The following is a 14,981-nucleotide window of genomic DNA, read 5'->3' as shown; positions in this document are numbered from 1 at the left end:
CCTGGATCAGTTTCCAAATTCCCCTCAATGTTTTCTTCCTCTTTTTTGTTTGTTTGTTTTCCTTTTCTCCTCTGGAGCTGAAGCTGAAATAAAATGGGCCGAAGAGCCACAATTCCTCCTTGCTGGGAGACTCCTCCTGGCTGGGAGACAACCCCCTGGAAGAGTTCAGGGACTTATGGAGGGTTAAATCCCCCTAAACCCACCTCATCCTTCAGAAACAAGAGCCCAGAAAGAAAATCTCCAGGCATGGCCACTTTGAGAAGCAGGAGCCAAAATCTGGCCTGACACAGAAAAATCCAGAGTAATTCAATTTATAAAAGCCACAAAGAGCTCCAGGTCCTAGTGCCAGCAGCCCTGAGTCACCAACCATGGGCTCTGGGGAGCAGCTGAAGTGGGTCAGACCCTCAGAACATCTTTGTGCTGGGCCTTTTAAGCAAGCCCTGGTTCGTCTGCGTGGCCAAAGACAGAGCAAAACCCACTCTGCCCAATGTAATGGTGTCAGAAGCCCATCTGTGCCTCCTCCTGCAAATATTGGCCACCCTTGGAGATTTGGTAATAAGCCTCTGCCTTCTGAACATGCTCACTGCTGCCCTGAGCGCTCACCAAAGAGCAATGGAAGAAGAATATTTTCCACAAGAATTTTCAGGACAAAACTGGGAGTGGATGCCAGTGTCCTGCTGACCCTTCCCAGCTGATTTTGGGTGAAATCCCTGCTCCTGTCAAGCACAAAGGCAACAGCTGGGTACAGGCTGAGCTGAGCAGGTGAGATCATGAACCCAGAGGGACTTGTGGAGTCTCTCACAGGGCACCATCTCCTCGGTTCTCCAGGACTCATCCAAAGCTGTAACCACCACAGGAGGCTCCAGCTCATCCTCCTGCCACCAGCTCCACCCTTGTCCATGTTCCAGAGGATGCTTATCCTCATGCTCAGCTCTACACCACCTTCCAGCATTTCTGACAGTGCCTCAGTTCTTTGGATTTATTTAGATACAGAACCAGCAGGGATGGCAACACTGGGTGGGCTGTTTTGGGGGGGATGGTTCCCCCTTTCCAGCAATCCCCCCCTGCACTACTGCAGGACCCTCATCCCCACTTCCCCATGAGAGCACCGAGCATGAGCCCATCGCCCCCACGGCCTGCCTCTCGAGACCTCCTTTGTGTTTTCATACAGATCCACAGCCATGGGGGCTTTGCTTTTTGGGAGGCAAATCCAAGAGAAAGACTTGACAATGCCCAGAGGACCTGCAGAACAACCAGCAAGTCGTGGAGTGTCTGCTGGAGGTGAAATCCCACCTAAGGCTACAGAGGTCCCACAACCACCCCGACCTCTTTGCACGTGTCATGGTACAGATACTAGTGATGGAAACAGATAAAACTGGGGCAGGAAGCCCCACTTCCCAGAGGAGCATTAAATCAACACACATCTGCTGTTGCTGTAATTAGCACCACAGAAAGCTCGTGCAGTAATTAACTTTCTCCCTTCCAAGTTAAGATTTAATAACGCAGGGTAAAATCAGACCCAGGGCGATGGAATGAGCAGAGAAAAAAAAAACCATCAAATTAAGACACTTGTGACTTGATGAGGAATTAATTATACCTTGGAATAATAATAATAGAATAATTGCTGTTAATCTGGCTTGTGCTTCAAGTGAGGAAGGGCACTGGGAAAAATTGACTCTGAGGAGCAGGTTTCTGTCAACCAAAGGCTCAGCCATGCTGGCATGTGGGTGAGCTACTGCACTGGGCAGAGCTAGGAGAAAAACAACCTGGGGGGGGGGGAAAAATGCTGGGCTGCCAGGGAGCTGCCTCAAACCTCCCCACTTCTATATGGTCCCACAGGGAACAGCTCTTCCCATAAGGAATTGTCACTGCCAGCAGCCTCAAGCATCTCCCAAGGTGTGGGCACAAGGACAAGAGGCTGGAGATGTCCCATCAGCTCCACGTGCCACCAAGTCTCCCTGATAAAGCCAAAGGGATACTTGCCACACAGGAGGAACACAGGGCCTGTCTCAAAGGTACATCTGAGATCAAGACTGGTTTATTTTACTTTCCCCACCGCTCTGGCACAGAGGCATCCAGCGCCTTGTCTCCACCTGGCAGCTCATGCACTCAAATCCAAGGGGAATGCACAAGGACTGTGAAACACCCATTGTTTGAAGAGCACCTGAGGCCTGAATGGCACTTTTGAGGACACTCTTCCCAGAAAACAGAGCTCCAGGTCACCCGTGTTCCCAGCTCAGGGGTTCAGACCAGTTGGGACAGAGACCAGCAGATTCTCATCACAGCAGACCCTTTGCACGGGGTTTTGATGCCTCTTCCTGGGCCACACAGTTCCATAAACATGTGCATTTTAACAAGGGGCAAAATCCAGCCCTGAAATCATTACCTGCCACAGTGAGGTACACCAGAGCCAGGCAGGTAGGACGTTCCAAGCCCTCTGGAACTCACACCAGCTGGTACCACCTGCCTCTCAGTACAGCCGGGCACAGGTCAACATAATAAATTACTCAATTACCAGAAAATCCAGTAGGATTGAATACATAATTAGTGTCCTTAAAGCACAGAGCAATCAGCATTTTTGTTTCTTGGGCTCTTTCCTTGCCCTGCCTTTGGCAGCGCCCAGGCCCCATGTCCCCTCACACAGGGACTCTGCTCAGGGGGTCCTGTGTGGTCACTCCTGTGACTTGGTCAGGCCCTGGAAGTTGGGCTCTGTGCAGGGGGGCAGTGCTGCCTGCCGGCTCAGCAGCTTCTCCAGGATGGCTATTTCTGCATCTTGTCTCTCAATGTCCTCAAATGGAGTCCAGGACATGTCGTGCTGGAGCTTATAGGCACCGAGAAATTCGTGGGGAGTGGTTCCCCATTCCTGGCGGGGAAAGGAGAGACTTCATCAGTGCTCAGTTTCCCCTGCAGCTGGGCTGTGCTGTCCCTCAGCCCCCAACCTCTGATGCACTCCCAGCTACATGACCATCCCACTTCTTAACCTAAAAATAGGCTCAGCTACCCTGAGTCCAAGATCAGGTCGAGCCCCAGCACTGCTGATGCAGGGAGGTTTGGGGGCACAGGACCTCCCTGACCTGCCCAGAGGTTTGCCCTGAAGCCTTCACCCTGCATGTAAGAAAATGGGTGGCCTGTAAGGAGGAGACCTCCAAGACCACTCCTCAAGCTGCAGGCAAACTCAGTCCCTGGGCTGAAGCACCTGAAGACAGCACCCTGTCAGGCAGCCACGCCAGCCACAAAAGGCTCAGAGGAAGAACTGCAGGGACCAAAAGGCAGAATTCAGGTCCATACACCAAAGGGCTTCTTGCCACCCTCCACCAAGAGCCAGAGAACTCCATAAGATGGCTCTGGCCCCAGCAGACTAACCCAGACCAAGGGCAAAGGCCAACTGAGCAGCAGCCAACAAATGCCCCCATCGAGCTGGTGGTTTTTTCTAAGGTCCACATGTTCCCAAACACCACAAACATGACTTTTTTTTCCCCTCCCTGCTCCCTCAGGGGCTGTGACCACTCACCTTAGGAGACAGGATGGAGAAGTATCGCTGCCCACTCTCCCTCCTGTACATGTAGTAAATGTTTCCTGGCTTCTTCACAAGGTTGCAGGCCACGTGGTTCAGATCAGCATCTCTGTTAGCTTCATCCAAGACCTGGAAAACACAAATTTAATGTTTCTACATTTGAAATAAAATGACAACGTGCTATTGCCAGAGCCCAAGACACATCACTTGACACACTCAATCTGCATGTCTGATTTCATTTGCCCCCAGGAAGGAGATGCTTCCCAAAGAGATTAAGTTTTCTCCACGTCTTCCCTGTCAGCTGGACCTCAGAGCACCTCTCCTCGGAGATGGAGATACCTCCAAGGATCAAGGATCTCTGCACCTCTCCCCAGGTTCACCTCTGTGCCTGACCCCACACACACAGCTGCTGGGGGCTTCCTGCTGCTGTCCCCAGGGAAAGGGGCAGGGAACAAAGGGAAATTCATCTCCCCAGCTCCACCAGTTAATGATTACATGACGTAAGTGCCTCCATGGCTGCAGGCCAGTTGCACTGACTGGCAGATCCTTTCCCACTCTGACTCCAGATTTCACCCCTGAGGGTGAAGGGTGTATTGATGAGCACAGCTGAGCCCTGCTGGGTGCTGCCAGGACCAAATGAGCTGGGACAATCGGGAAAGCCAAGCCCACCGACAGGGAAAGCTCTTCTCTCTCAGGGGGCTCAGATCCAACCAGGGCCACATTGCCACCCCTACGGGTCCTCCTGGGAGCACAGCACATACAGGAGTCACCCTTCCTAAATCCAGAGTCATCTCTCTGTCCTCCCTGACACATGAGCTGCTTTGCACCACCCGCCCTTGCGCCCCCACTTTATCTGAAGTCCTTCCTGATGTGCCCAGGACTCAGTGAAAGCACTCAAACCCGTCCCCATCGACACCTGACAACAAACCCTCATTTTCCCACTGAACCTCCTCTGCTGGGCTTCTGGCCCCGACTCACACCCAGGGCCACAGCTCCCCCCGAACGCCCGGCAGAGAGGGCAGGTGCTCATCAACGAGCCTCCTACCCATCCTCGCTCACCTTCCGCGCCTGCTCCTGCAGGTGCCGGATCTGCTCGGCGATCACGGCCAGTTTGCTGCAGGCGTTCGCCCGCACGAAGTCATCGGCCTGGGAGAGGGAGGAGCGGGTGCTGGTCAGGATGGGAGGAGCCGCAGCCCTCCCACGCTCAAGGTGTCAGCTGTCACAGCACCCCCGGGGCACTGGAGTGACACCCGTGGAGCTGGGAGGCACTGGGAGCTGCCTGGACAGGTTGGGGGCAGTGGGAGGGAGCAGTAGGGACAGACTGGGAGGCAATGGGTTGGACTGGGAGGTAGTGGGATGCACAGCAAAGAGGCAGTCGGATTTACAGGGAAGCATTTAGGCGGGCTGAGAAGCTCTGGAGGACAAACTCGACATCCCTGGAAGGCAGTAGGATGTACTAGGAGGCACCGGAGGGAAAGCAGAACATTCGAGGGGGGCACTGGGGTGTGCTGGGAGACACTGGGAGGGGCAGTAGGACATATCAGGAAAAACTGGGGTGGACCCAGAGGCACTGAGATGGACTGGGAGCCACTGAAGTGGGAATGAGACATACCAAGGGTGCTGGGATGGACTGGGAGAGTAGCGGCTGGAGGCACCTGGACACAGTGGGGTTAACTGGTTACTGGGACGTACTGGGAGACAACAGGGTACACTGGGATGGGACTTCGGCGTGATGCTCTGTGAGTCACCGGGGGGCAGCAGGGCACAGTGGGAAGCGGGGAGGTGCAATGGGAGGTACTGCAGACACCAACAGCGTGGGAACTCGGGAAGGCACTGGGGGTCACTGGGACACACGGGGAGGGGACAGTGGGAGAGGGTAGGAGGCATCAAGAGGCCGCCGGAGTCACCAGAGAACAGCGCTGGGAGGCACCAAGGCCGCCGCCGGCTGAGAAGGCTCCGGAGAACGGCCGGGAGGCACCGGGGACACGGGGCCCAGAGCCATGCCCCTGGCGCCGGGGCCCGGCCCTCACCTGCTGCACCTGCCGCGCCAGGGCCACCAGGTCGTCGGGGTCCCCGACGCGGGCGGCGCGGCCGGCGCTGCCCTCCACCAGGGCCAGGGCCAGCCCAGGGCCGGCGCCGCCATGCCCGGGCACCGCGCCTCCCTCCGCCATCGCCGACCGCGCCCGACCACTTCCGCCCGCTTCCCGCTGTGGCGTCACCGCGCGCGGCGAGGGGGCGGGACCGCGGCTGAGGCGCTGATTGGGCACTGTGCGCGGAGGGGGCGGGGTGTGGCAGAGGAGGCGGGGCCTAGGCGATGAGCTACGGCCACTGATTAGGTGATGGCCGCGGAGGGGCGTGGCGGAGGGGCGGGGTTTGTATCGCTGCGGTGCGGCGACTCGGCCGGGGTTCAGACATGGCGCTGCCGCCGCCGTTGCCGGTCATGGAGCTGCTGCTGCTGCTGCTGCCGCTGGCGCTGCTGGCGGGAGCCGCCACGCCACCGCAGCCGCTCCCGCTCCCCGTCCCGGCCGACCCGCCGCTGCCGGCCCAGCCGCCGGACGCCCTGTTCGCCGCCGGCGCCGAGGCGTACGCGCGGGGGGACTGGCCGGCCGTGGTGCTGCAGATGGAGCGGGCGCTGCGGGCGCGGGCCGCCCTGCGCTCCCGCCTGGCGCGGTGCCGCCTGCGCTGCGCCAACGCCACGGCGGGGCCGCCGGAGGACGAGGAGGAGGGCACCGAGCCCCAACCCGACCCGGTTCTCCGGGACCTGCGGTTCTTCCGGGGGCTTCTCCGCCGCGCAGCCTGCCTGCGGGGCTGCGGGCCCGCCGCGCCCTCCCGGTACCGCCTGAGCGAGGAGCTGGAGCGCGAGTTCGGCCGGCGCAGCCCCTACAACTACCTGCAGGTCGCCTATTTCAAGGTGCGGGACCGGCAGGGAGGGAGGGAGAGAAGGGAGAAGTTCCCGGTGCGGCGGGATGCGGGAAGGGCGGGATACGCGGAGGATGCCGGAGCCGGGCGGGGGGGATGGAGGGATGGGATCGAGAGAACCGGCCGGGGACGATCGCGGTGCCGGGACGCCGGAGATGGGTTCGCTGTGTGCCCCGGCGGGATGGCCGTGCCCTGCCCCCCTCAGTGCCACGTCGGAGCTCGCCGGGGCCGCCCCCGTCACCGCCCCCTACCCCGGCCGCCGGGATGCCCCGGGATGCTCCGGGATGCTCCGGGATGTCTCAGGGGCCGGGGGTCCCCTCCTCTCCGCGTGGGATCTGCACTGTCTCACCCCCCTCATCCCACCCAGATGAACCGGCCGGCGCAGGCGGCAGCGGCCGCTCACACCTTCTTCGTGGCCAATCCCGGGCACCAGGAGATGAGGCAGAACCTGGAGTACTACCAGGCTATGGTGGGGGTCCGCGAGGAGGACTTCACCGACCTGGAGGCCAAACCCCACCTGGTGAGACCCCCTCTCCCCTTCCAAAGTCCCTGTGCGGTAACTGTGGTGCTGCGAGGTCCCTCCCCATGGGGACGAGGTAGCCCGGGTGATCCATCACGGGGATGGAACCCCCATGTTGAGCCCCCCTCATCATTCCTCATCCCTCTGCAGAGTGAGTTTCGGCTGGGGGTCCGGTTTTACTCGGAGGAGCAGCCGGCTGCCGCCATCCTGCACCTGGAGAAGGCCCTGGAGGAGTATTTCGTGGCAGACGCCGAGTGCCGCGCGCTCTGCGAGGGACCCTACGACTACGAGGGCTACAACTACCTGGAGTACAATGCAGACCTTTTCCAGGCCATCACAGGTGCTAGCTCTGCCTGCTGTGTCCTGTCACAAGAGTTGGGGACAGTTCTCGGTGGGCGGTTGGTTCCCAAAGACCTGAGGGATGGTGGGTCCCTGAAGAGGGCAAATACCATCCTAGGTTTTACTTGGAGAAGAGTGGCCAGTAAGTGGCAGGAGGTGTTTGCCTGCACTCAGCACTTGGGGTGATGCTCAAGAATCCTCAAAATTCCAGAGGAATATGGAAAAACAGGAGAGGGACCAGCAGAGGGTCACCAGGATGGGAGGCCAGAGATGGCCACTCTGTCCCCAGAGAGCAGCACAGCCCCCCCCCCCCATCACTTAGAGGTGAACAACCAACACCAAAAATCTGGCAAACAGCCCCAGTGCAAGCAGAAGGTTGGAGACCCCTCAGGGTCCTGCCCACCAGCCTGTGGGTGACCATGAGCAGTGACATGGGTTTTTTTTCTCCACCAGATCACTCCATGCAGGTGCTAAGCTGCAAGCAGGGCTGTGTCACAGAGCTGGCCTCACAGCCTGGCCGGGAGAAGCCTCTGGAGGATTTCCTGCCCTCGCACTTCAACTACCTGCAGTTTGCCTACTACAACAGTAAGCAGCTTCTGTGGGCTGTCAGGGCTGGGCACCCGGCTCTGGACAGGCTGAAATCATGGATCCACAGAGTGGTTGGGTTGGGAAGGGACCTTCAAAGATCGTCTCGTCAGTCCAGCCCAAGATGCAGCGACATCTTGGCATTGGTCACTCCGAGGTCTCTCACTGCCCCATCCAACTTGCCTTGGAACACTTCCAGGGATGGGGCAGCCACAGCTTGTCTGTGCAGCCTGTGCCAGTGCCTCACCAGCCTCATCATAAAAAATTTCCTCCTTATGGCCAACCTAACCCTGCCCTCCTTCAGTTTAAGACCGTTGCTCCTTGTCCTGTCACTAAAAGCCTTGGTAAAAGTTGTCCTCGTATCTCTTGTAGCCCCTTCTAGATATGGGAAGGCCATAAGATCTCCCAGGAGCCTTCCCATCTCCAGGTTCAACAACCTAAATTTTTTCAGCCTTTCTTCCTAGATATGCTCGTCCTCTAACCATTTTTGTGGCCTCCTTTGGACCCACTCAGAGGGGTCCACTCACACCCTTCTTGTGCTGGGGACCCCAGAGCTGGAGGCAGCACTGCAGGGGAGGTCTCATCAGAGGAGAGCAGAGGGGCAGAATCCCCCCCTCACCTGCTGCCCACAATGCAGCCCAGGACTTGAGGGGTTTCTGGGCTACCGTGGCCAGGTCCTGTCCAATTTTTCATCCAGCAGTATCTCCAAGTCCTTCACAGGCTGCTCTAATCCCACCCATGCCCCTGTCTTCACTCATAGTGGTGGAGAAGCTTCCACCAGACCTTGTTGTACTTTGTGAGGTTCACACAGGCATGCTCCTCCTGCCTGAAATGTTCTGCAGGACATTTGGATCAGTCACCCTCCACATCACTTTATTCCCGGGCAGTTTTGCTTTCCAAGTGAAATAACAGCCTGGAGAAGTATATTTTTCCCTCCTGCCTGCTGTCTTCCTCTTGCTTCAAACCACAGTGGTGTGCTTCCCTGCCAGAAGAGTTATAACCCAGGCAAATACATCTGATTTTTATTTCACTTTTTAACTCGCCTCCTTAGAAAAATTAAACTGTTTCTGTGCAAATTTCTTCAAAGGGAGGGGAAAAAAATTATGGCATCCAAGAAGATGGAAATCCTGGAGAAGAGACAGCTGAGAGGGGACTTCATCCATGTCTGTCAGTATCTGCAGGGTGGGTGTCAGAGGATGGACCAGGCTCTGCTCGGTGCTGCTGAGCAATAGGACAAGAGGCAGCGGGCAGGAACTGATGCACAGGAAGTTTCACCTGGATATGAGGAAGAACTTCACTGTGCAGGTGACCACGTGCTGGGACAGATTGCCCAGAGAGGGTGTGGGGTCTCCCTTGCTGGAGATATTCCAGAACCATCTGGATGCAATCCTGTACCAGGATGCTTAAGCAGGGAGGTTGGACCAGATGACCCAGTGTGGTCCCTTCCTTTCCTTCCCCAGTTGGTGACTGTGTGATTCTGTGAAAGGCTACACAAAAGTGGGGCAGGGTGCTTCAGTGGCTGGAAATTGCAGGTTAGCAAGGAATGGTTGGGTCTGACTGCCTGGAAATGGGGCCTCAGGAATTTTTCCAAGCAAGAAAAGTACTCAACCTGTGACCCTGGTTTCTGGAGGCAGGAGAGCACCTTGGATTCTGAATTTTGCCTTTGTGGCAGCAGTTATCCTTGCTCCAGGGGATCTGCCCTGCTTGTGAGACTCTTTGCAGGACAACAAGGATTTTGTCTCTCATCTCTCTTCCATATCCGTGTTTGCTCTGCCTCCAGTGCCCTTGGACATGCTGTTAAACAGCCCCACTTTCTCTTTGCAGATGGGAATTACGAAAAAGCCATCGAATGCGCCAAAACCTATTTGCTCTTCTTCCCACATGATGAGGTGATGAACCAGAATTTGGCCTATTACACCGCTGTCCTGGGGGAAAACCTGGCGAGACCCATCCAACCCCGAGAGGTGAGCAATCAGCTGAGACATCTTCTCTCCTCCTTGGGGACCTTTGCGGAAGTTTTGGGCTCTTCTCTGGTCCAGCCACCCAAGGTGGACAGTAATGGATGGGTTTAGGGTTCAACAAGCTGGAAAATAGCTGAGAGACTGAAAATCATCACTGGCAAAATATCTTTGGCCACGTGAAGCTGGATGATTGGCACACGTGGACCCACTCCTCAGAGAGACCTTTTAGGAGGGTCTGAGCACACCTCTGCTGCGCTCTTCCACAACTGAAGTGAAATTGCTTAAGAAGGAGAGGATTTGGCTTCAAAATAGCTGGATCTGGATGACCAGTTCCTGCCTGGGATGTGGTAGGCAGGAATGGAGGTCTCTGCCCCACACCAGCTGGAGTAGGGAAGGGGATCTGCTCCTAAAGAGCTTCCTGCAGGAGGGACATGTGTGTGCCTCTGCTGGACTGTCCTCTCCCAAGTCATCCACACAGGGACAGGGAAATTCAGGCAGGATGGGGAAAGCCACTTCCTTCCCAGCTGCCAGAGGGAACAGGAAACCAGGGCTATAGGTCTGGAGCAAGGACCACAGGAATGGTGTAAACCTGCACCTTCCTGCCCGTACTCAGGGTCCTTTAGAGCCCTCGTGCTGTACCTCACCCCTTCCCTGTGCCCCCTTGCCACAGGACATCCGGGTGTACCGCCAGCAGAGCCTGATGGAGAAGGAGCTGCTCTTCTTCAGCTATGATGTCTTCGGCATCCCTTTCGTGGACCCGGTGGGTGGTGTGAGACCAAGGGGACACAGTGGCCAGGTGGAATGTGGATGAGGGGGTCTGCATCCTGGCCAGATCCTTGTCCAGCTCCTGATGCTGTTCTTCTGGCTGCAGGACACGTGGACACCTGAAGAGGTGATACCGAAAAGGCTGCGAGAGAAACAGAAGTGAGTGCTGTCCCTGGTGGGGGTCCAACAGGACATACCCCTCTTCCTCTGGGGGGTTTGGGCCAAAGGCCATGGCACAGAGCTGCTGCCAGGGAAGGTGTTGATATTGGGGATGAAAAAAGCTGCTGGAGGGCAGAACTTTGCTTCCCATCAGCCCATGGGATGATGGGCACCCCAAGCACCACAGGGTGAGGGATGCATTGGAGTGACTCTCTCGGGTCTTGGGCTTTGTCACCAGCCCCTGAGACAACTTGTCCTGCCCTTTTGTTGGTGCCTCTCATTCCTGACGTGGTGGGGACAGTGGGATGGTGGGGCTGATGGCTACCACGTGCCCAGGGCAGAGCGGGAGACGGCGGCACGCATCTCGGAGGAGATTGGCAACCTCATGAAAGAGATCGAGACGCTGGTGGAGGAGAAGGCCAAGGAGTCTGCTGACATGAGCAAGTTCATCCGAGAAGGTGCAGAGCAGGGGAGGTGGGATGGGGACCTCCGTGACCCCTGCTGCCAGTCCCTCCATACGTGGGTGGCAGCAGGAGCAGGTGGCAGGACCACAGCTTCCCCCAGGGTTGGTGGTGCTCGTCCCCATGTCCCCCAATCCCGTTTGTGCCCCAGGTGGCCCCTTGGGGTACGAAGGAGCCAGTGTCACCATGAACTCCAGGGCCCTGAACGGCTCCCAGCGTGTGGTGGTGGATGGAGTCCTCTCTGCCGAGGAGTGTCGGGAACTGCAGAGACTCACTAACGTGAGTGTGGGGATGGGGGGGTGGGCAGGGGTTGCAGCTCAGACCAGTAACACCCATCGGGTTTTGCAGGCAGCTGCCTCAGCTGGGGACGGCTATCGGGGGAAGACCTCTCCTCACACCCCCAGCGAGACCTTCTACGGCGTGACCGTCCTCAAGGCCCTCAAGGTTGGGGTGGATTTGGGGAGAAACGGGCTGTGGGGACAAGAGGTGGGAGTTTGGGGGCAGGCCCCGTGGCCACCTGGGGCTGAGCCCCTGTGCTGCCTGTCCCCCTGCAGCTGGGCCAGGAGGGCAAGGTGCCCCTGCGCAGTGCCCACCTGTACTACAACGTGACGGAGAAGGTGCGGCGCATGATGGAGTCCTATTTCCGCCTGGAGGCTCCGCTCCACTTCTCCTATTCCCACCTCGTGTGCCGCACAGCCATCGACGGTGAGCACGGCCCAGAGGAGCGGGTCTGGTCCTGTCAGGTCCCCTCCAACAGCTGGAATTGGTCTGCTCTTGGACCTTTCCTTGGAGACCTCCTTGCTGCTCCCTAACTGTCTCCTCTACCTGGGAGGGTGTGGGAAGCTTGTCCCTTAAAGCCCAGTTCAGGAAGATGAGCAGCAGCTCTCTTGGTTGCCTGCAGTGGGGCAGATGGCTTCATGCCATACAGGATTTCAGCACTCAGAGGCATTTGGGATGGGTGCTGGGAGAGGCTGTGCCTGGAAGGCCAGGGAATGCCACGGGACAAGCCGGGAGAGGCTTGTGCCACCCGAGTGGCCTCGCATGGTCCACACTCCAGCAAGTTAAGTGCTTTAGGCTGCACACGACTTTCTTGTCACCTCCAAGCCTGGGATGCTTGGGGACAGACTCTGCTCTTGCACAGACAGAGGGATCCTGATATCCCAGGTCTCGTTCCACCCTAGAGAAGCAAGAAGGTCGGAGTGACAACAGCCACGAGGTGCACGTGGACAACTGCATCCTCAATGCAGAGGCTCTGGTGTGCGTGAAGGAACCCCCAGCCTACACATTCCGGGATTACAGGTACTGGTGGTGGCTGTCAGCTGAAAGTACCACAGCTTAGTGGCACCTAGGCTGGGAGGAGCCAGGTGGGAGGACACCAAACCTGGGCTCTCCTGCCTCAGGCTCTTGCTGTGGGTGTTGGGGGAGCTCTGGGCTCACCTGCTTGCTGGAGCTGTGGTCAGGGTTGTTAGTTACCTCCTCTTGTCCCCTGCTCCCTTTTTAGTGCCATCCTTTATCTCAATGGAGACTTTGAAGGAGGAGCTTTCTACTTCACTGAGCTGGATGCCAAGACGCAGACCGTGAGTAGCTCAGCTCTGAGGATCCACGTGCAGCTCCTTCCTGCTGGCCCTGTCCCCTGGGAACACCCCCTGGGCCACTGCAAAAGATGAACTGGGGTTGAAGGGGACTGACTTGCTCGTGATGGGGGTCTCCCACCCTTGGCAGGCAGAGGTCCAGCCACAGTGTGGCCGTGCCGTGGGCTTCTCCTCCGGCTCAGAGAACCCCCACGGGGTGAAGGCCGTGACCAAGGGCCAGCGCTGCGCCATCGCCCTCTGGTTCACCCTGGACCCTCGGCACAGCGAGCGGGTGAGCTCCCTCCCAGCAGCACAGGGGGTTTTTGAGGGGGACACTGGCCATGCTTACCCCCCCGTGGGTCTGCCTGCAGGAGCGTGTGCAGGCAGATGACCTGGTGAAGATGCTTTTTGGCACGGAAGAGGGAGATTTGGAGCCGGAGCAGGAGCCACCAGCTGCCGTTGTGGTGGGGAAGGATGAGCTGTGATGTCCCACGGGGACCAGGATGTCCCTGCCGGGACCAGTGACACCAGCATTGCAGCTTCGGGCTGCTCAGTCATCAGGGTGACATATGGGACCCCCCTCTGCCCCTAACCTGCATGGGATGGGGCACTGGGGAATGCCCTGCGCTGCCCCTGCACCATCCAGCATCCCCCCGTGGAGCTGACCTGGGATGTGATAGAGGCTCAGAGGGGTGACATGGGGACAAGGGAGGGGTGCTGTGTTAGGGGTGAGGCCCCAGTGCCACAGGTGCAGTTGTGTGCCTTTCCTGAGCCTGCGGCTATTTAAGTGCCTTCTGCAGAAGATGGGTGAATAAAGCTATTTTTTTTCTAACCTGTCGCTGGCTGGAGTCTGCTGCCCCCCCTTTGGCTGCCATCAGTGTTGGGGTGCAGCCTTTCCTCCTGGCAAACATTTACTGAAGGGTGTTGTAGCCCTGCAACCCCACAAAGGTGTTTTTGGGGGGGACAAGGTGCCCCAGGGGCATCAGGGGCAGTGCAGCCCTCGGCTGAGCATCCCCTGGACCCCACTCCTGCAGCGTGGGCAGAGACCCACCATTCCAAGGAGGAGGGAACCGTCCTTGAACAAGAAGGACATTGAGCACTCTGGCACCCCCGGACAGGGCATCGAATTGTTCCCGCGGGTGTCTGGCCATTACCATAACCATCCCGGGAATGTGGGCAAATAAATCCTGCCCCGCTGCACCAGTACCCAGCACCCCCATCCCACTGGGAGAGGGCGTAGGGCAGGGCCCGTTCAGCATCAGGGTGGGCGAGAGGGGGTCTGGGGTAGGTTTCTGCAGGATGAAAAGATGGTCCCACTGGAGGGTGCCCACCATCCCCGCGGCTGACCCGGCTGCCTGGGCGCGTGAGCAGACTGCTGATGAGGCCGGGGAGGTTAACCATTGCCAGGTCCTGGGGCTGCCACGGGCTTGGTGTCACCGGGGTGGTGGCACGTGTCCCCCCTACACCCCGTGTCCCCCTCCTGCAGGGGGACACCGCTGACAATGGTGTCTTTTGTTGGTGCCACGGTGGGTGGCGTGGTGTGCCCGAATTCCCTCACTAAATGAACCCCTTCCCTGCTCCCTGTCGAATTCCTGGAGCCACCCCCGGGGCCTCTGTGGTTGGGGGGGGGGCTCCCAGCCCACGGCAGGGGTGCAGGGGGTCATGGATTTGGGGGGGGGGAGGGGTCACCTCCTCCACACCCCTTCCCCTCTTCCCGTTGGGGGCCCCCATTTTCCCATATCCCTCCACTGTGGAGTCCCCATCTCCCTCAAGACCCAAATATCTCCTGTAGGACAGAAATACTCCCCATGCCCCAAATCTTTACCCCAAGGCTAAATTCTCCCTTCCAGGACTCAAATCCTCACCTCCAGCCCCAAATCACTCTCCTCAGATTCAAATCTCTTCCCCTTCAGATCCTAAATCTCTCCCCCAGCAGAACCCAATGCTCTTCCCTGGGGACCCAATGCTCCCTCTCAGGCCCCTAATTCCACCCCTCCCTGCCCCCAGTACCCAATTCCCCCCCAAGCCCCACATCATCCCCCCCCTTTGGCCCCAAATCTCCCACTCGAAACTCAGATCTCTCCTCCTGCAGAATCCAATGCTCTTCCCTGGAGATCCAACGCTCCCTCTCCAGGTCCCTAATTCTGCCCCCCCTCCAAGCCCCACATCACCCCCAAATCTCCCACT

General features: G+C 58.2%; 2 protein-coding genes across 2 annotated transcripts; one reads left to right on the top strand and one right to left on the bottom strand.

Moving 5' to 3' along the window:
• Window positions 1-2,016: 2,016 nt before the first annotated feature.
• Window positions 2,017-5,717, bottom strand: CUNH1orf50 (chromosome unknown C1orf50 homolog). The gene is made up of 4 exons (XM_027712381.2): window positions 5,545-5,717; window positions 4,574-4,660; window positions 3,512-3,643; window positions 2,017-2,863 (listed from the first exon to the last, which is right to left on the bottom strand). The coding sequence occupies exons 1-4, from the start codon at window positions 5,683-5,685 to the stop codon at window positions 2,672-2,674; spliced, it is 552 nt and encodes a 183-aa protein (XP_027568182.1). The 5' UTR covers window positions 5,686-5,717; the 3' UTR covers window positions 2,017-2,671.
• Window positions 5,718-5,927: 210 nt separating this feature from the next.
• P3H1 (prolyl 3-hydroxylase 1) lies at window positions 5,928-13,626 on the top strand. Its single transcript, XM_027712377.2, has 15 exons — window positions 5,928-6,425; window positions 6,801-6,953; window positions 7,104-7,293; window positions 7,746-7,877; window positions 9,702-9,841; window positions 10,509-10,598; window positions 10,710-10,762; window positions 11,099-11,220; window positions 11,375-11,502; window positions 11,572-11,667; window positions 11,778-11,928; window positions 12,405-12,522; window positions 12,725-12,800; window positions 12,946-13,086; window positions 13,166-13,626. Exons 1-15 carry the CDS (start codon window positions 5,928-5,930, stop codon window positions 13,277-13,279), a joined length of 2,202 nt encoding a protein of 733 aa, XP_027568178.2. The 3' UTR covers window positions 13,280-13,626.
• The last annotated feature ends 1,355 nt before the right edge of the window (window positions 13,627-14,981 follow it).

The sequence above is a fragment of the Pipra filicauda genome, unplaced genomic scaffold (genome assembly GCF_003945595.2).
Source record: "Pipra filicauda isolate LSUMZ 115617 unplaced genomic scaffold, ASM394559v2 scaffold47_size6085603_pilon, whole genome shotgun sequence".
Taxonomy (NCBI): Eukaryota; Metazoa; Chordata; class Aves; order Passeriformes; family Pipridae; genus Pipra; species Pipra filicauda.
This window is presented reverse-complemented; position numbering and strand designations above follow the sequence as displayed.